Source organism: Carya illinoinensis, chromosome 10 (assembly GCF_018687715.1).
Source record: "Carya illinoinensis cultivar Pawnee chromosome 10, C.illinoinensisPawnee_v1, whole genome shotgun sequence".
Lineage (NCBI taxonomy): Eukaryota > Viridiplantae > Streptophyta > Magnoliopsida > Fagales > Juglandaceae > Carya > Carya illinoinensis.
The window spans coordinates 2,306,020-2,326,216 of NC_056761.1; the positions used below are offsets into that span (position 1 = coordinate 2,306,020).

Sequence of the window (20,197 nt, forward strand, 5' to 3'; positions counted from 1 at the left end):
AGTTCCTACAGGTCTTTGGGATATTAGATTAAAATCAACGAGCTAGTCAGCGGACTAATGTAGCCAGCCAAAGATATATACATACAATATTGTAAGCCTTTGTGGAAATTTTTAGTAATCCGACCACCACAAATGACTAATCTTAAGGAAGAAAGCAATCGGAACAACCTTTTAATTCGTAACATCCAACATTTTATCGTCTTTCGGCCTTTCATATATTTCCGGTCCCACTCGCTATTTGGTCCCGTCTTCCTCTCTCTATGCCCTATGGACTCGTGAGAGCTAATCATGTTATAAGCAACTTTTTTCTTTTTTAATTTAAAATAGTTCATAATTAATTAAAGTGGATATCTCATTAAATCAGTATATATATACATTGAATAATCAAGTCACGACGAATTAAGTAATCTTTGGTATAATTTGATGATGACGTACGAGTTCCTATTGGACACGAGATGAATGCGCGTAGAAAACGCAAAAGCATGCAGACAAAGTGTTCCCTGTTCGACAGGTCAAGCCTTTTGAAGAGAAACAGACCCGTAGGAAAAAGTTAAAAAGCCACCGAGAATGGCCTTAAGAATTCTCTCGATGGTTCTTTTTAAAAAAATTTATTTATAAGTATAATTAATATATACACTAATCAAATATAATTGATTAAAAAATTAATTTGATTGAAAATAATATTAATTTAAATTTTAAATATGAAGGAATCAATATTAATACGCAGATTAGTACACAACTTTACTTATATATAGTAAAACTTATTTTTTTATATATATTTTAATGATGTTGTAAATTTTTTTTATAAAAGAATATTTAAGAATATAAAAAAATTAAATTAAAAAAATTACTTAGACTTTCTAGGGACCATCCTCAAGCTGGTTGCACGACTTGAGACCTATAAATGGTCATGGTATCTCAAAACAGCTGAGATCGAGTACCTCAAATCAACAAGAAATTGTTACTATCTTCCCTAGCTACGCGTCTACCTTGTGCATATTTCTCTCCCTAAAAGACGTGAGGCTTTCGGTCCAATACTCAACACTCATCATCTTAGCTGAAAAACCAAGACAATTATGAAGGTATATTGGAAATTGCTAGCTAGGAGTACGTGCTGCATGTGAGAAAAATCAGACCAATTAAAAGATATATGTAGTTTTTGCTAGCTAATATAAAGTTGCATTCTTTTTTGCAGCAAACGGTGCTGATCAACGTGTCCATGGATGGCCTGATAGGGTCCTCAGTCGAGATCCTAGACACCAAGCTGCCGCGACCCTTCTTGTTCCTCAATGACTGATGTGGGCTGCCACTTGCTTGACCGTGATGGTTATGGGTGGTGTTGGCTGAGTTCGTATGGTTGATCAGTGGCTGATGGTGGGCGAGATTCTAGTGACTGGGCGTGCATGCATGCATGTGCAGGAGCTGAATCGTCAAAAACGATTGTGAGTGGGATCAGGTGGTTAAGTGGCTGGCTGACCAAGTCAGGCACACGTGGCTCCTGCTGGTGGGCTGACCCAGTCAGGCACCAGGTGTCTCCTGATGGTGGCTGACCAAGTCAAGCACAGGTGTCACTCGCTGGGGGGGCTGACCAAGTCTCACACAGGTGTCTTCTGATGATGAAGCACACGTGGCTAAGGGTGGTTTAAGTGTGTTGGCCGAGTGGGTGATGGCTGAGCGGTTTAAGGGATGGTTGGTTACTCCCTACAAAGTAGGGGAGCGGTTGTGGCTAGACAGGTGGCAAGGGCTGGGCGTGTGGCTTGGCTGGTGGGTGGTAACTGTCAGCTTATCCCTGACCTTGCTCCAGATTCGACCAGGGTGGCCTGGTGCAGACCATATGCCCTTCAATGGCAACTCGTGGCTGTCTTAAGCGATGCCCCACTCGAACGGTTCAAAATAATCAGTAAGCAAATGCGAATGTGATGCAATAGACACAATCCAAAATGCTGAAATACCTCAACAATGCATTAATCAAAGGAAAACAATGAAATGAATGGGTTACCCTGATTCACGAATTGCACAGGGTGAGCCTTCTCCTTTGGGATTCACGGATTGCACCCAATGGAGCCTAAGTGACAAAGCACCAATGTGTCTATGGGGGCTTACAAGTCAAATTCGTCCAAATGTTCAAAGATAAAACTAATTGATAGCCTATTGCCTCACTTATACTAGAAAGCAATTAAAACGATTACAAAGGGAAAATGGTTCTGGGCCCATGCCTCCTGGTTAAGGCCTCATGCTGTCAGTGGCCCATGGGTGGCCAGGATGACTCACAGCATAGGCTTCATGCTTGCACGCGTGGGTCTTCAGGTTGGCCTGCCGGGCTAGCCTTGGCTGGTCCATGGTCCTTGCATGTGTGGCCCAGGTTGTGTGGGCTGGGAGCCATTGGTGAGTCGCTGGGTTGGACCGTGGTTGGCTTAAGCATGGCAGGCTGTTGCATGGCCCAGGCTAGTGGGGCCTGGCGTTGGTCTGCATGGGCCAGGCTGTGGTGCTTGGGCGTTGGTCAGCAAGACCCTAGCCAAAGCCAGGGTGTTGATCAGCATGGCCCTGGTCAAGACCAAGGCGTTGAGCAGCAAGGCCCTGGCCAAGGCCAGGACGTTGATCAGCATGGCCCTGGTCAAGACCAGGGCGTTGAGCGGCATGCCAGCATGCGTGGGCCTGCTGGGCAGCCGCACCGTCAATTCCAAGGTGGGTGTGCAAGCGTGCACTGCGCGGGTGCCTAGGCCATGCATAGGCCTTGTGCCTCCGCATGGCCCATGCATGCACGCGGTGTGTGCGCATAGCCCATGCGTGCCTGCTGCGCACGAGCACTAGGCGTGTGTGCAGTCTAGCCGTGCGCTGAGTGTGGTGTGACAACCTCGCTTGCGTGCGCGCGCAGACTGTTCGCTACCTGATGGAGGGTGACTGTGGTCTAGCATTCACCAAGGGCTCGGTCTGTGGGCAATCAAGCGACGCCAACAATGCTGCTGGCGTGCTGTCTTGGCATGGGCTGGTGCTGGTCAAGGCATGGCCCGTGGCCTCCTGCCTTGGGGTTTTAACATTCCCCCTCCCTTTTAGCATATCCTTGCCCTCAAGGATCAATTGGGGATACTTCTTCTCCAGCCCATCATAGTCCTCCCAAGTTGCCTTGTCCCTTGATAATCCTTCCCACAGGATCAATGCTTGCCACACCCTTGGTCTCCCTCGGCCCCTTCGATGTAGCCTATATCCGAGCACTTCCTTTGGCTTCATAAGGATCCTTCCCTCTTGATCCACTGTGGGTAACTCCTCCCCAATGAGACTCGGATCTCCAACTTTCTTCTTGAGTAAGGAAACATGGAATATCGGGTGCAATTGTGAAGTTGGTGGAAGCTGAAGCTTGTATGCAACACTGCCCAGTTTCTCCAACACTCTATAAGGCCCAAAGAACTTCTGGTTCAACTTTGCACTCGTAGTTTTCCTCATGGTCTTCTGCCCGAATTGCCTAAACTTCAAGTAGACATAGTCGCCTACTTTGAAGGACACAGCACGTCATCCCTGATCATGGTACTTTTTCATTCGAGTTTGGGCCTTCTTGAGCTCTCTTTTAACTTTGGCCAGTACCTCGTCCCTATCAATCAGCTCCTGCTCTACTTCATTATTACTGGCTGAGCCCTTTTCATAGCTGACCAAGAGTGGTGGTGGTCTCCCATATACGACTTCAAAATGGCTTTTATCAATAGAAGAGTGATAAGAGGTGTTATACCAAAATTCTGCCCATGGAAGGTAATCTGCCCATCTCCTTTACTCTTCATGATAGAAGCACCTCAAATATTATTCCAAAGTCCTATTGACCACCTCAGATTGGCCATCCTTTTGTGGGTGATAGGAGGAACTTGTCTTAAGCTTGCTGGCTTGTAATTCAAATAGCTGCCTCCAAAATGAACTCATAAAGACCCTGTCCCGATCTGATACTATGGTCCTTGGAAACCCATGCAGCTTAGTGATGTTGTTGACAAAGGCTGTAGCCACTGACTTGGCTATATAAGGGTGATATAGAGGGATAAAGTGGGCATACTTGCTTAGCCGGTCTACTACCACCAGAATCACTTCATGCCCTACACTAATGGATAGTCCCTCTATGAAATCCATAGCCAAGTCCTCCCAAATTCTGTTTGGAATTGGCAATGGTTGGAGAAGTCCCACTTCTGGCCTAGTGTCATACTTGGCCTTTTGACAGATGTCACAGCTGGCCACAAGTCTCTTGACATCATCCTTGATTCCTTCCCAATGGAAGAAATGCTTCAATCGGATGTATGTTCTCAACCACCCAGAATGACCACCTTCCTTGCTGTTATGGAAGTGATCTAGGATCTCCTTCTTGAGATTGAGAACGTTCGGCACATAAACATAGTTCTTGTAGAAGATCAGACCGTCCCTCACTTTGTAGTTTACAACCCCTTGTCCTTGGGCATCCAAGAGCTCAATGATCTCAAGTGCCCTTGCATCCAATCTGGTAGCCTCTCTGATCTTGTCCCATACTTGCCATTTCTGCCCCGCTTAGTGCCAAGTTTGATGACTCTTCATCATCTCCCACTACCTCAAGTAGTTGGCTGCCTTCCCTGCGGCTTAAGGCATCAGCCACCTTATTTTCCTTGCCCGGTTGATAGACTATGTCATACTCAAAACCTAGCAACTTGACAAGGAACTTCTGTTGTTCCGGGGTGACAATTTTCTGCTGCAATAGATGCCTTAAGGCCTGCTGGTCTGTGATGATGGTAAACTTGCGCCCCAAGAGGTATGGGCGCCACACCTTGACAGCATGCACCACTGCCAATAGCTCTCGGGCATAGGTACTCCATGCTTTCTTCATAGGCCCGAGTGCCTTGGAAATGAAGGCCAAAGGCCTTCGGTCTTGAACCAACACAGCCCCGATGCCTTCACCGCTTGCATCTATATAAACTTCAAACGGTCTCTCAAAATTGGGAAGTGCCAACACAGGTGTCTTGGTCATGGCTCACTTCAGTTCTTCAAAGGCTTCCCTAGTCTCGGTTGTCCACTCGAAACTGTCCTTCTTGAGCATTGCTGTGAGTGGCTTGGCTATGAGCCCATAGCCTTTGACAAACCTCCTGTAATATCCCCTGAGCCCCAGAAATCCTCTCAAGGCTGAGATGTCCTTGGGTAGAGGCCATCCACCATGGCCTCTATCTTTCTGTGATCAACTTTGACACCATCTCCTGAGATAAAGTGGCCTAAGTACTCCAACTCCTTCTCCATGAAAGCACACTTGGTGGCTTTGATAAAGAAATGATGCTCCTCCAGAATTGTTAGCACCTTCTCCAAGTGTTGCTTATGCTCTTCGATGGTCTTAGAATAGACCAAAATGTCATCGAAGAAGACAAGCACAAACTTCCGAAGTAGTGGCTTGAATATGCTATTCATTGCAGCCTGAAACGTTGATGGAGCATTGCACAAACCGAAAGGCATCACCAGGTATTCATAATGGCCTGAGTGAGTCCTAAAGGCTGTCTTATGGATGTCTTCCTCATTCATTCGAATCTGATGGTAGCCGGCCCTTAGATCTAACTTTGAGAACACCGTAGCCCCATGTAGCTCATCTAACATCTCATCGACAGTGGGGATTGGAAATCTGTCCTTGACCGTGGCTTCATTCAAGGCCCTATAGTCTGTACAGAATCTCCATGTGCCATCCTTCTTTCTCACCAATAGCACTGGTGAAGAAAAGGGACTGGTACTAGGGCGGATTAGGCCACTCTTCAGCATCTCATCCACCTGCTTTCAATCTCTCCCTTCTGAAAGTGGGCGTATCTATAGGGTGGCACGTTGATCGGCTTGGTTTCATTCATTAGTCGAATTCTGTGATCAAACTCTCTAGGAGGTGGAAGTGCAGTGGGCACCTCAAGAACCCCCCTGTGGGCTGCTAAGACAGGCTTGACTTCCTCAGGCAGTAGCTCTAAATCATCATGGGTGCCCTGCTGACCCTTGTTCTCAACTTATCTCATTACATCCTCTTTGGCCACCACGATGGCGAAGCAATGTGCCCCCCCTTTGCAAAGCTTCTCAAACATAATGGCTTCGCATGACTTGATCTCCTTATTGGCAATGGCTGTCCACAGTCGCTTCTTGGAGCCAAGTTTAAACTCCATGGTCATGTTGTGATAGTCATGGACGACCCTGCCAAGGCTCTTCAGCCAAGCATTCCCCAAGACTAAGTCAAGGCCGACCAAGGGCAGCATATACAAGTCTGCCATAATACGGACCCCCTGAACATTCATCTTCACTTCACGGATGAGAGCCTCACATTGCAGCTTTTCTCCACTTGCCACCTTTACTTCAAATGGGGGAATAGGGCTCGGCTTAAGCCCAACATTGCCCACAATGCTGGAATTAATGAAGTTGTGTGTGGAGCCGCTATCCACTAGCAAAGTCACTTCATGCTTGCCCACCCATGCCATCAACCTCATGGACGTGGGTTTAGAAATGCCAGCCATGGCATTCAATGATAGCTCAGCCTCCTCTGGTGTGCCACCAGATTCGGTTTCCTCCTCTTGGCTGGGTTCCTCTTGGCTACTTTCAGACTCATCATCACTTGACTCGTCCTCAAACATAAACAAGGCCTAAGCTGCCTTGCACTTGTGACCGGGGCCCCATTTGTCTCCGCACTTAAAACACAGCCCCTTCTTGATGCACTCTTGCAACTCTTCACTGGATAGCTTCTTGATCTCTGGTCTCGGTTTGGAGGTGGTGGCTGATGTGTCACTTCCCTTCCAAGAGACCTTGGTTTGCACAGTCTTGAAAGACTTGCTCCCCATGTCTTTGGTTGGGCGCCGCTCACTAGAATGGCTCTCCTCAAGAATTTCAGCCATCTTCATCACCTCGGGTAGCCTTGTGGGCTGTTTAAGTTTGATTTCTTTGGCAAGCCAAGGTCTCAAACCATCAATGAATGTGCCTATCAAGGCTTCCTCCGACCAACCCCTAACCATGATCTATAGCTGCCTGAACTCCTCTATATAGTGCTAGACCCTGTCCTCTTGCCTTAGCTTGGCCAGCTGCCCATGGTGATTGACAACTGGTGATGGCTCGAACTGACTGAGGAGCTCCTTCTCAAAGGTTGTCCAACCCATCCTCATATGATCCTTGTCGTACTGGTCCCTTATCCAACGCCACCATTTTCCAGCCTTGCCTTCAAGGTAAAAGCAGGCTATGGACACCCTCTCATGGCGTGGGATGTCATATGTCAGAAAGTAGTGATGGACCTTGTCCAACCACTCATAGGGGTCACCACCGCTATACTTTGGGAAGTCGACCTTAGGGCGCCTGGGTCCCCAATCCTGATGCCAGTTTCCTCTTCTATCTTCATAGTCATCCCTCTCAAATTATGGCCCATGGTAGCCACGACCATGCTGTCTTCTCCATAGCCCGGGTTGTTCATGTTGGTAAGGCTCCTCATAGCCTTGCTCGTGCTCAAATTCCTGGTGCTCATGGTGAACACTAGGGCTCCTAGCCCGATAGCCAGCCAATGGCTCCTCTATCTCAAATGCAGCATTCGGAATCCACCTCTCATGGTAACCTTGACGGTTCTCTACACGGCCACCATACCTCCAACCTTGCCTTGGCGACGCATGCATGGACTCAGTTACACTGGCTTCCAGTCCATCAGCATAGGCATCGCTGTGACGCCCCCAAATTCCGTTTGGGATTGGACGGACATTTGAAGCGTCGAGACATGCAACACAAGGTTACCTGCCCCCGTTCATGACATATAAGATGCAATAATCCTAACATGCATCTAACATTATGCAATATTCGCAGCGGATAATTTTTTTCTTTAGCAATACTATGCACCAAATTAAAATATCCCAAATACTTAAAACATACTTCATATATAAAGATACATTGAATACCTAAGATCACAGAACTATTCCAAAATAGTTATGATCTAAAAGTACTGGAGATGCAACTCCATCGTACAAGTAGTAATTTAACTACTATATTAACCTTAACGACGCACCGTCGTTCAGTCGACTGTATCTAGTTGGTCAGCTCCTGATCTTCCTTCAGGTCCTGTAACAAGATCTACCATTCGGGGGGAATGGTAGTTGGGACTACCACAGTGAGATTTGATTACAAATCTCAGCAAGTTAACAAAAAACTTCCATACAGACTAATGATGCATGTATGACAGTAAAAGCATAAATGCATAATCAAATTCATAAGTAATTAAAGTATAATTTAGCGTACAACATAGCATAATTGACATAGCTTAAATTGAATCATGAACTAAACTTGACTTGACATGAATTTGATCTAAAACTTGACTTAGCATGAACTTGCTCTGAAACTTGAATTAACGTGAAAAATACATACTCCACAGTTGTTGTGGCCCCATGTATTCTACGTGTAAATACATACTCCACAGTTGTTGTGGCCCCATGTATTCTACACAAACTTGACTTAACATTAAAAATACATACTCCACAGTTGTTGTGGCCCCATGTATTCTACACAAACTTGACTTAACATGAAAAATATATACTCCACAGTTGTTGTGGCCCCATGTATTTTACGCATCACAATTGTAGTTAAATACATACTCCACAGTTGTTGTGGCCCCATGTATTCTACACAAACTTGACTTAACATGAAAAATACATACTTCACAGTTGTTGTGGCCCCATGTATTTTACGCATCACAATTGTAGTTAAATACATACTCCACAGTTGTTGTGACCCCATGTATTCTACACAAACTTGACTTAACATTTAAAAATACATACTCCATAGTTGTTGTGGCCCCATGTATTCTACACAAACTTGACTTAACATGAAAAATACATACTCCACAGTTGTTGTGGCCCCATGTATTTTATGCATCACAATTGTAGTTAAATACATACTCCACAGTTGTTGTGGCCCCATGTATTCTACACAAACTTGACTTAACATTTAAAAATACATACTCCACAGTTGTTGTGGCCCCATGTATTCTATACATCACTATGCAGTTAAATACATACTCCACAGTTGTTGTGGCCCCATGTATTCTACATAAACTGAATATACTCAAGATGAAACGTGACTGGAATATGAAAGGACTGAAGCCCTGATGTAACATAACGTAACTTGAACATAATTTGAAATACATAACCAACTTGAGATAGTAACATTTCGTAACATGGCATAACATATAACAGACAACATATTTAGCATGACATATTTGTAATGTATAGTAATACATGACAGAATATATTGTATAACAGATAAAAATTGATGACATAATAAATTCTGTATAATAGACAATTACATGATAACTTGGCATGGCATGACATATATGATAACATACATACATACACTGTAATTCTTTTACTTAGCACACATACACAGTAGACTGCTAGTAAGTTAAAAGCTAACTTACCTCGATCTCCGCGTTTCTTATAAAACTTCAAATGCGATCACGAGGAACTGTAATTAGTGATTCTAAAAGTTAGAACTAAATCACTAATAATTTGAAATATGGAAAATACTAACTTAAAGAGTAAAATTTTCATTTTACTCTCTACATGTGGGAAAATGACCGTTTTACCCATAACTTAAGGATTTTGCATACTAACTCTAAAAGTTTCTAAAATTTACATTCCTCATGTAAATTTTATCCTAAACTTAAATATCAACTCAGAAAAATTTAAAACAAAACACAACTATGAAGAACACACTATGGTTGAAACATCCATAGGTCATTTCCCTTTATTTTTGTTGCAATTCCTTCCAACTTCAAAACTCATGCTTAAACCAAAATTTTGCAACAAACATCTTCCAATCCTTAGTTCAAAACCATACTTAAAACATCCATTTAGAAAAAGATAATAATCAACACCAAACTTTTTTGTAAAAAGATCCAAGCACTTGAATCACAAGTTTTGACCTTAAATCAAAACATCTCCAAGAATTTCAAAAATCAAATCTTACTTCTAACATATTCATAATATCATCCTAAAATCAACCATGCTTTTAAATCATCAAACTAAAGTCACCAAAATCACAAAATAATATTTGGAATTTTTTGGTTTTACACTTAGTCCAAAAACAGAAACTTTTTCCTCAACTAGTTTTGATAAATCTCTTGATCTATGACTTATAAATATATGATCTTCAAACCAAACCATTACATGGTTTAAAAAGATGTCCTAAAACATATACAAGCTTCTAATTCAAGATCACATGGTTAGAAATTAACCAAAACATAAATTTAGCCAAGAATATCCACACTTTGGCTTATCTGAATATCTCTTTGCATAAAATTTCATATCTTTAAAACTAACATCAAATATCTTCAAAATAATAATATAACATGTATATAAGATGTTTAGGATCCTCCAATAAAATTATCAAAGTCATTAGAATAGGTTTAGACCACCAAAGAGTTAAACTTTCTCAAAACAGAAACTGTTTTTCCTCTTCCAGTTTCTAAGTTTCTAAATCTAAGAAAATCTTTCATCAAAACCTTTAATCATGCAAAAATCCTCAACCAATAGTCATATATACATGTTAACAATACTCCATAAAAATTTCGGACCAATATCTATCCATTAGCTTGGTCAAAAACTCCAAACTATAACATACTCTCCAGATTCACGCCCAGAATGACCTTTCTATGGTTAAAAATACTTTTGACTGACCAAATGACTATGGAATAATACGAAAAATATATCTACGGAAACTAGACTCAAAGAGGAACAACTTATATGAAGGAGACTTTATGATAAAACACTTACAAAAGCTTCGAAATGGGTGTGCAAAAGAACTCCTAAAAGCTGTCCGAGAGAGAGTGTTTGGTATTCTTTCAATGGAAAGCATAAATGAAGTAATTTCGTGGGGAGGGATGGCTGGAGATATTTGTGGATAAGATATGGAAGAGATGAGGCTGGACTTGAGAGTTGAGTGTAGTTTTCTCCTACCCAAAAAAAATCTATAAATGATTATCTTATAATATTCTATCCAATAATATCTAAAAAAAACATCAACTTAAGATATTTTTATCTAATAATATCTATCAACTCAAAATATTTTTACCCAATAATATTCACGAAATTTACCTCAAGATATTTCTTTTTATCCAATAATATCTACAGTTTTGAACAGACGTTTTGTCCGAAAATATGAAAAAAATGTTATTGCGCCATAAGACTTTAAATAATCCTCCGAGTCTAATGGCACAAACCATAATACATTTTGACACTTCTAACTATCTCCAATAATCAAAAATACACTTATGATACCATAGTAAATAATAACACTAACTATATAGTTAGACAAAAACCTATACGATTAATGGATTCGTGAAAACTTATGAGGTTTTCACGAGGTTCCTAAAGTTAATAGAAATTTCACAATTGAATTTCTAGCGGGCTGTTACAATCTCCCCTCCTAAAAAAAAGATTTCGTCCTCGAAATCGAATTAAATAAGAAGTAGCAATTTAATGAGGATGTGTTGCTTACCAACCTACTGTCTATCCCGTATATATTTGTCTTTGAGATTATGTCATTCCTTAACTCTCTTACTTAAATCAATAATTAGATTATACTTCTTTGCACAAGGTTGGCCAAGTTGTAACGACATTCTCTCCAAACCTAAAACTTTAAGTAATTAATCTGCCGAAACTCTTCTTTAGAAAAGCATATGTGATATACTTTAAATGTTCTTGTAAATACCATAGTTAGTATAGAATTCATCAAAATTAAACCGTTAACCTCTCTCTTTTTAACAAAATCGGTGGCACTCTGTTTTAGACCAGACAAGTCTGATCCGCGTGATTTTTATAGGTCTTCTGTAGTTGTCAGGCGCCGCATAGCTACGACACTACTTTGTTCTTCTGTAATTGTCAGGCACCGCAGCTATGATACTACATTGCTCTTGTCTCTTGTAGAGAAATGATTCACGAGAGGTGATTCGTCATAATTTTCTCTATAAAAGAATTATTCAGTTCATCTTCTTTCTCATCTCATCTTCTTCACTTTTCTGAAATTAATCTGCATTCTTACTCTACAATCTCTTTCTGCTTACTCATTTTGCAATGGCTCAGCAATCTTCTCATTGCCAAAACATGAGGTATTCTGCACCTCGTTCCCCAGTTGTTTCTGCTTCTTCCATAGGTGCTATCATGCAATCAAATAATGATCTGACTAATAAGTCAGAAAATGAACTTATCTACGAGCTTGTGAGTCTCGGTACTCGATACTCATCAGCCATTGTCGCATATTCTCAGAGACTGCAATCCAGGACTGGTGGGGTTGACAAACTCCACGAGAGTATTTCTCTGCTTCAGAGGCTTCTTATGGAATCCAACATGAAGATAGAAGCAGTAAAGCGAGAGAACAGAGATTTAAAATCTTTGCTTAACTCTTCTTTTCGAGTGGCTACTCCTTTAGATAGGAGAGGCATGCAGATTTTTGAAGAGCAAGAACGTTTAAAGATTGAGGCAAAGAGCCTCAAATTTCTGTAATTTTGCTTTATGATAATAAAATAATACTTCACAAATATTCATATTTGTGTTTCTATCTTCTGGTATATGTTTTATGTACTCCATTTTATTTCTTTCAGGGATTTTCATATATATGACATGATCCAATGACTCATATAAATATGCATTTAATCATGCATATCCAAACTCTCAGTAATCTTCAAGTTAATAAAAACCTCAAGGAGTTCTACTGGTCTAGGACTAACTTACTTCTTTATAATCGCAACAATCAGTCATCTTCCTAGGTGGTACTTTGATAACTGACCAGTTAATAACTTAAACTTGAAACTTTCTCTCTTATGATTGTCATAACTCTTCTATCCATCATAAGTTATCAATTATTCTAACTCTAAATGATTTGTTCCTAATGTTCACATAAATCCTCAAGACCAAGATTTTACTCTCCATATAATAGTCTTCAAAAGAAGATCGATCTATGTATCCATAAAAATAGTGCTTTGCCAGAAATCATTTACTGGTGGCGTGGTAATACTATTATCATAAATAAATCCTACCAAGGCTAAAGTTTCTCCTAATCAAATTACTCTTCCAAACACAATTTCTATCGTATTCTCAGAATCAAAACAATTCTCCAAATATGTGGAATACCATTTATCAATCCTACATATCCTTTCTCATATTACTAAAAGGTATTCTATATCTACATTGGTATGAACAATAATACTTCTAATGAAAATTGTTACTCTTACTACTAGGGTAACAATTTAGCTTCCAAGCTGAATTCTCAATCACCACAATTAATAGAAACAATGACTCGTTTGAATCAAACAATGTACAATTTACCAACTCCAATGACTTGACCTACTCCAAAATAAAAATAATGCAATACTACCATCAATTGCAATCAGATCAACGTTAACTATGTTTACCTCAACTAATTCTTCATCCATCGGGAAATTCTGATCCTCTTGATTGTTATCTCCCTTAGGATTCCGAAGTATTCTATCACGAGTCATGTGTCCCTTCTTGAAACACACGAGTATATATATTACAACCACATACTACCCTTTATACCTTAAGAAATTCAAGCCTACTGACGACTAAAATTTCAAGTCTAATGTTTGGTGCATTTCCTAAGGACATGTGGATTTACTGCCCAGAGACGTATTGCTCTGATACCACCCTGTGACGCCCCCAAATTCCGTTTGGGATTGGACGGACATTTGAAGCGTCGAGACATGCAACACAAGGTTACCTGCCCCCGTTCATGACATATAAGATGCAATAATCCTAACATGCATCTAACATTATGCAATATTCGCAGCGGATAATTTTTTTCTTTAGCAATACTATGCACCAAATTAAAATATCCCAAATACTTAAAACATACTTCATATATAAAGATACATTGAATACCTAAGATCACAGAACTATTCCAAAATAGTTATGATCTAAAAGTACTGGAGATGCAACTCCATCGTACAAGTAGTAATTTAACTACTATATTAACCTTAACGACGCACCGTCGTTCAGTCGACTGTATCTAGTTGGTCAGCTCCTGATCTTCCTTCAGGTCCTGTAACAAGATCTACCATTCGGGGGGAATGGTAGTTGGGACTACCACAGTGAGATTTGATTACAAATCTCAGCAAGTTAACAAAAAACTTCCATACAGACTAATGATGCATGTATGACAGTAAAAGCATAAATGCATAATCAAATTCATAAGTAATTAAAGTATAATTTAGCGTACAACATAGCATAATTGACATAGCTTAAATTGAATCATGAACTAAACTTGACTTGACATGAATTTGATCTAAAACTTGACTTAGCATGAACTTGCTCTGAAACTTGAATTAACGTGAAAAATACATACTCCACAGTTGTTGTGGCCCCATGTATTCTACGTGTAAATACATACTCCACAGTTGTTGTGGCCCCATGTATTCTACACAAACTTGACTTAACATTAAAAATACATACTCCACAGTTGTTGTGGCCCCATGTATTCTACACAAACTTGACTTAACATGAAAAATATATACTCCACAGTTGTTGTGGCCCCATGTATTTTACGCATCACAATTGTAGTTAAATACATACTCCACAGTTGTTGTGGCCCCATGTATTCTACACAAACTTGACTTAACATGAAAAATACATACTTCACAGTTGTTGTGGCCCCATGTATTTTACGCATCACAATTGTAGTTAAATACATACTCCACAGTTGTTGTGACCCCATGTATTCTACACAAACTTGACTTAACATTTAAAAATACATACTCCATAGTTGTTGTGGCCCCATGTATTCTACACAAACTTGACTTAACATGAAAAATACATACTCCACAGTTGTTGTGGCCCCATGTATTTTATGCATCACAATTGTAGTTAAATACATACTCCACAGTTGTTGTGGCCCCATGTATTCTACACAAACTTGACTTAACATTTAAAAATACATACTCCACAGTTGTTGTGGCCCCATGTATTCTATACATCACTATGCAGTTAAATACATACTCCACAGTTGTTGTGGCCCCATGTATTCTACATAAACTGAATATACTCAAGATGAAACGTGACTGGAATATGAAAGGACTGAAGCCCTGATGTAACATAACGTAACTTGAACATAATTTGAAATACATAACCAACTTGAGATAGTAACATTTCGTAACATGGCATAACATATAACAGACAACATATTTAGCATGACATATTTGTAATGTATAGTAATACATGACAGAATATATTGTATAACAGATAAAAATTGATGACATAATAAATTCTGTATAATAGACAATTACATGATAACTTGGCATGGCATGACATATATGATAACATACATACATACACTGTAATTCTTTTACTTAGCACACATACACAGTAGACTGCTAGTAAGTTAAAAGCTAACTTACCTCGATCTCCGCGTTTCTTATAAAACTTCAAATGCGATCACGAGGAACTGTAATTAGTGATTCTAAAAGTTAGAACTAAATCACTAATAATTTGAAATATGGAAAATACTAACTTAAAGAGTAAAATTTTCATTTTACTCTCTACATGTGGGAAAATGACCGTTTTACCCATAACTTAAGGATTTTGCATACTAACTCTAAAAGTTTCTAAAATTTACATTCCTCATGTAAATTTTATCCTAAACTTAAATATCAACTCAGAAAAATTTAAAACAAAACACAACTATGAAGAACACACTATGGTTGAAACATCCATAGGTCATTTCCCTTTATTTTTGTTGCAATTCCTTCCAACTTCAAAACTCATGCTTAAACCAAAATTTTGCAACAAACATCTTCCAATCCTTAGTTCAAAACCATACTTAAAACATCCATTTAGAAAAAGATAATAATCAACACCAAACTTTTTTGTAAAAAGATCCAAGCACTTGAATCACAAGTTTTGACCTTAAATCAAAACATCTCCAAGAATTTCAAAAATCAAATCTTACTTCTAACATATTCATAATATCATCCTAAAATCAACCATGCTTTTAAATCATCAAACTAAAGTCACCAAAATCACAAAATAATATTTGGAATTTTTTGGTTTTACACTTAGTCCAAAAACAGAAACTTTTTCCTCAACTAGTTTTGATAAATCTCTTGATCTATGACTTATAAATATATGATCTTCAAACCAAACCATTACATGGTTTAAAAAGATGTCCTAAAACATATACAAGCTTCTAATTCAAGATCACATGGTTAGAAATTAACCAAAACATAAATTTAGCCAAGAATATCCACACTTTGGCTTATCTGAATATCTCTTTGCATAAAATTTCATATCTTTAAAACTAACATCAAATATCTTCAAAATAATAATATAACATGTATATAAGATGTTTAGGATCCTCCAATAAAATTATCAAAGTCATTAGAATAGGTTTAGACCACCAAAGAGTTAAACTTTCTCAAAACAGAAACTGTTTTTCCTCTTCCAGTTTCTAAGTTTCTAAATCTAAGAAAATCTTTCATCAAAACCTTTAATCATGCAAAAATCCTCAACCAATAGTCATATATACATGTTAACAATACTCCATAAAAATTTCGGACCAATATCTATCCATTAGCTTGGTCAAAAACTCCAAACTATAACATACTCTCCAGATTCACGCCCAGAATGACCTTTCTATGGTTAAAAATACTTTTGACTGACCAAATGACTATGGAATAATACGAAAAATATATCTACGGAAACTAGACTCAAAGAGGAACAACTTATATGAAGGAGACTTTATGATAAAACACTTACAAAAGCTTCGAAATGGGTGTGCAAAAGAACTCCTAAAAGCTGTCCGAGAGAGAGTGTTTGGTATTCTTTCAATGGAAAGCATAAATGAAGTAATTTCGTGGGGAGGGATGGCTGGAGATATTTGTGGATAAGATATGGAAGAGATGAGGCTGGACTTGAGAGTTGAGTGTAGTTTTCTCCTACCCAAAAAAAATCTATAAATGATTATCTTATAATATTCTATCCAATAATATCTAAAAAAAACATCAACTTAAGATATTTTTATCTAATAATATCTATCAACTCAAAATATTTTTACCCAATAATATTCACGAAATTTACCTCAAGATATTTCTTTTTATCCAATAATATCTACAGTTTTGAACAGACGTTTTGTCCGAAAATATGAAAAAAATGTTATTGCGCCATAAGACTTTAAATAATCCTCCGAGTCTAATGGCACAAACCATAATACATTTTGACACTTCTAACTATCTCCAATAATCAAAAATACACTTATGATACCATAGTAAATAATAACACTAACTATATAGTTAGACAAAAACCTATACGATTAATGGATTCGTGAAAACTTATGAGGTTTTCACGAGGTTCCTAAAGTTAATAGAAATTTCACAATTGAATTTCTAGCGGGCTGTTACAATCTCCCCTCCTAAAAAAAAGATTTCGTCCTCGAAATCGAATTAAATAAGAAGTAGCAATTTAATGAGGATGTGTTGCTTACCAACCTACTGTCTATCCCGTATATATTTGTCTTTGAGATTATGTCATTCCTTAACTCTCTTACTTAAATCAATAATTAGATTATACTTCTTTGCACAAGGTTGGCCAAGTTGTAACGACATTCTCTCCAAACCTAAAACTTTAAGTAATTAATCTGCCGAAACTCTTCTTTAGAAAAGCATATGTGATATACTTTAAATGTTCTTGTAAATACCATAGTTAGTATAGAATTCATCAAAATTAAACCGTTAACCTCTCTCTTTTTAACAAAATCGGTGGCACTCTGTTTTAGACCAGACAAGTCTGATCCGCGTGATTTTTATAGGTCTTCTGTAGTTGTCAGGCGCCGCATAGCTACGACACTACTTTGTTCTTCTGTAATTGTCAGGCACCGCAGCTATGATACTACATTGCTCTTGTCTCTTGTAGAGAAATGATTCACGAGAGGTGATTCGTCATAATTTTCTCTATAAAAGAATTATTCAGTTCATCTTCTTTCTCATCTCATCTTCTTCACTTTTCTGAAATTAATCTGCATTCTTACTCTACAATCTCTTTCTGCTTACTCATTTTGCAATGGCTCAGCAATCTTCTCATTGCCAAAACATGAGGTATTCTGCACCTCGTTCCCCAGTTGTTTCTGCTTCTTCCATAGGTGCTATCATGCAATCAAATAATGATCTGACTAATAAGTCAGAAAATGAACTTATCTACGAGCTTGTGAGTCTCGGTACTCGATACTCATCAGCCATTGTCGCATATTCTCAGAGACTGCAATCCAGGACTGGTGGGGTTGACAAACTCCACGAGAGTATTTCTCTGCTTCAGAGGCTTCTTATGGAATCCAACATGAAGATAGAAGCAGTAAAGCGAGAGAACAGAGATTTAAAATCTTTGCTTAACTCTTCTTTTCGAGTGGCTACTCCTTTAGATAGGAGAGGCATGCAGATTTTTGAAGAGCAAGAACGTTTAAAGATTGAGGCAAAGAGCCTCAAATTTCTGTAATTTTGCTTTATGATAATAAAATAATACTTCACAAATATTCATATTTGTGTTTCTATCTTCTGGTATATGTTTTATGTACTCCATTTTATTTCTTTCAGGGATTTTCATATATATGACATGATCCAATGACTCATATAAATATGCATTTAATCATGCATATCCAAACTCTCAGTAATCTTCAAGTTAATAAAAACCTCAAGGAGTTCTACTGGTCTAGGACTAACTTACTTCTTTATAATCGCAACAATCAGTCATCTTCCTAGGTGGTACTTTGATAACTGACCAGTTAATAACTTAAACTTGAAACTTTCTCTCTTATGATTGTCATAACTCTTCTATCCATCATAAGTTATCAATTATTCTAACTCTAAATGATTTGTTCCTAATGTTCACATAAATCCTCAAGACCAAGATTTTACTCTCCATATAATAGTCTTCAAAAGAAGATCGATCTATGTATCCATAAAAATAGTGCTTTGCCAGAAATCATTTACTGGTGGCGTGGTAATACTATTATCATAAATAAATCCTACCAAGGCTAAAGTTTCTCCTAATCAAATTACTCTTCCAAACACAATTTCTATCGTATTCTCAGAATCAAAACAATTCTCCAAATATGTGGAATACCATTTATCAATCCTACATATCCTTTCTCATATTACTAAAAGGTATTCTATATCTACATTGGTATGAACAATAATACTTCTAATGAAAATTGTTACTCTTACTACTAGGGTAACAATTTAGCTTCCAAGCTGAATTCTCAATCACCACAATTAATAGAAACAATGACTCGTTTGAATCAAACAATGTACAATTTACCAACTCCAATGACTTGACCTACTCCAAAATAAAAATAATGCAATACTACCATCAATTGCAATCAGATCAACGTTAACTATGTTTACCTCAACTAATTCTTCATCCATCGGGAAATTCTGATCCTCTTGATTGTTATCTCCCTTAGGATTCCGAAGTATTCTATCACGAGTCATGTGTCCCTTCTTGAAACACACGAGTATATATATTACAACCACATACTACCCTTTATACCTTAAGAAATTCAAGCCTACTGACGACTAAAATTTCAAGTCTAATGTTTGGTGCATTTCCTAAGGACATGTGGATTTACTGCCCAGAGACGTATTGCTCTGATACCACCCTGTGACGCCCCCAAATTCCGTTTGGGATTGGACGGACATTTGAAGCGTCGAGACATGCAACACAAGGTTACCTGCCCCCGTTCATGACATATAAGATGCAATAATCCTAACATGCATCTAACATTATGCAATATTCGCAGCGGATAATTTTTTTCTTTAGCAATACTATGCACCAAATTAAAATATCCCAAATACTTAAAACATACTTCATATATAAAGATACATTGAATACCTAAGATCACAGAACTATTCCAAAATAGTTATGATCTAAAAGTACTGGAGATGCAACTCCATCGTACAAGTAGTAATTTAACTACTATATTAACCTTAACGACGCACCGTCGTTCAGTCGACTGTATCTAGTTGGTCAGCTCCTGATCTTCCTTCAGGTCCTGTAACAAGATCTACCATTCGGGGGGAATGGTAGTTGGGACTACCACAGTGAGATTTGATTACAAATCTCAGCAAGTTAACAAAAAACTTCCATACAGACTAATGATGCATGTATGACAGTAAAAGCATAAATGCATAATCAAATTCATAAGTAATTAAAGTATAATTTAGCGT

General features: G+C 38.5%; 1 protein-coding gene across 1 annotated transcript; it reads right to left on the reverse strand.

Moving 5' to 3' along the window:
• Positions 1–2,883: 2,883 nt before the first annotated feature.
• LOC122279506 lies at positions 2,884–3,441 on the reverse strand. The gene has a single exon (XM_043090190.1). The coding sequence runs from the start codon at positions 3,439–3,441 to the stop codon at positions 2,884–2,886; it is 558 nt and encodes a 185-aa protein (XP_042946124.1).
• Positions 3,442–20,197: the final 16,756 nt, after the last annotated feature.

What these genes read in the sequence shown, in the direction of transcription:
- LOC122279506 (XM_043090190.1), bottom strand. Translation starts at nt 3,441, where the DNA reads ATGAGGAAAACTACGAGTGCAAAGTTGAACCAGAAGTTCTTTGGGCCT.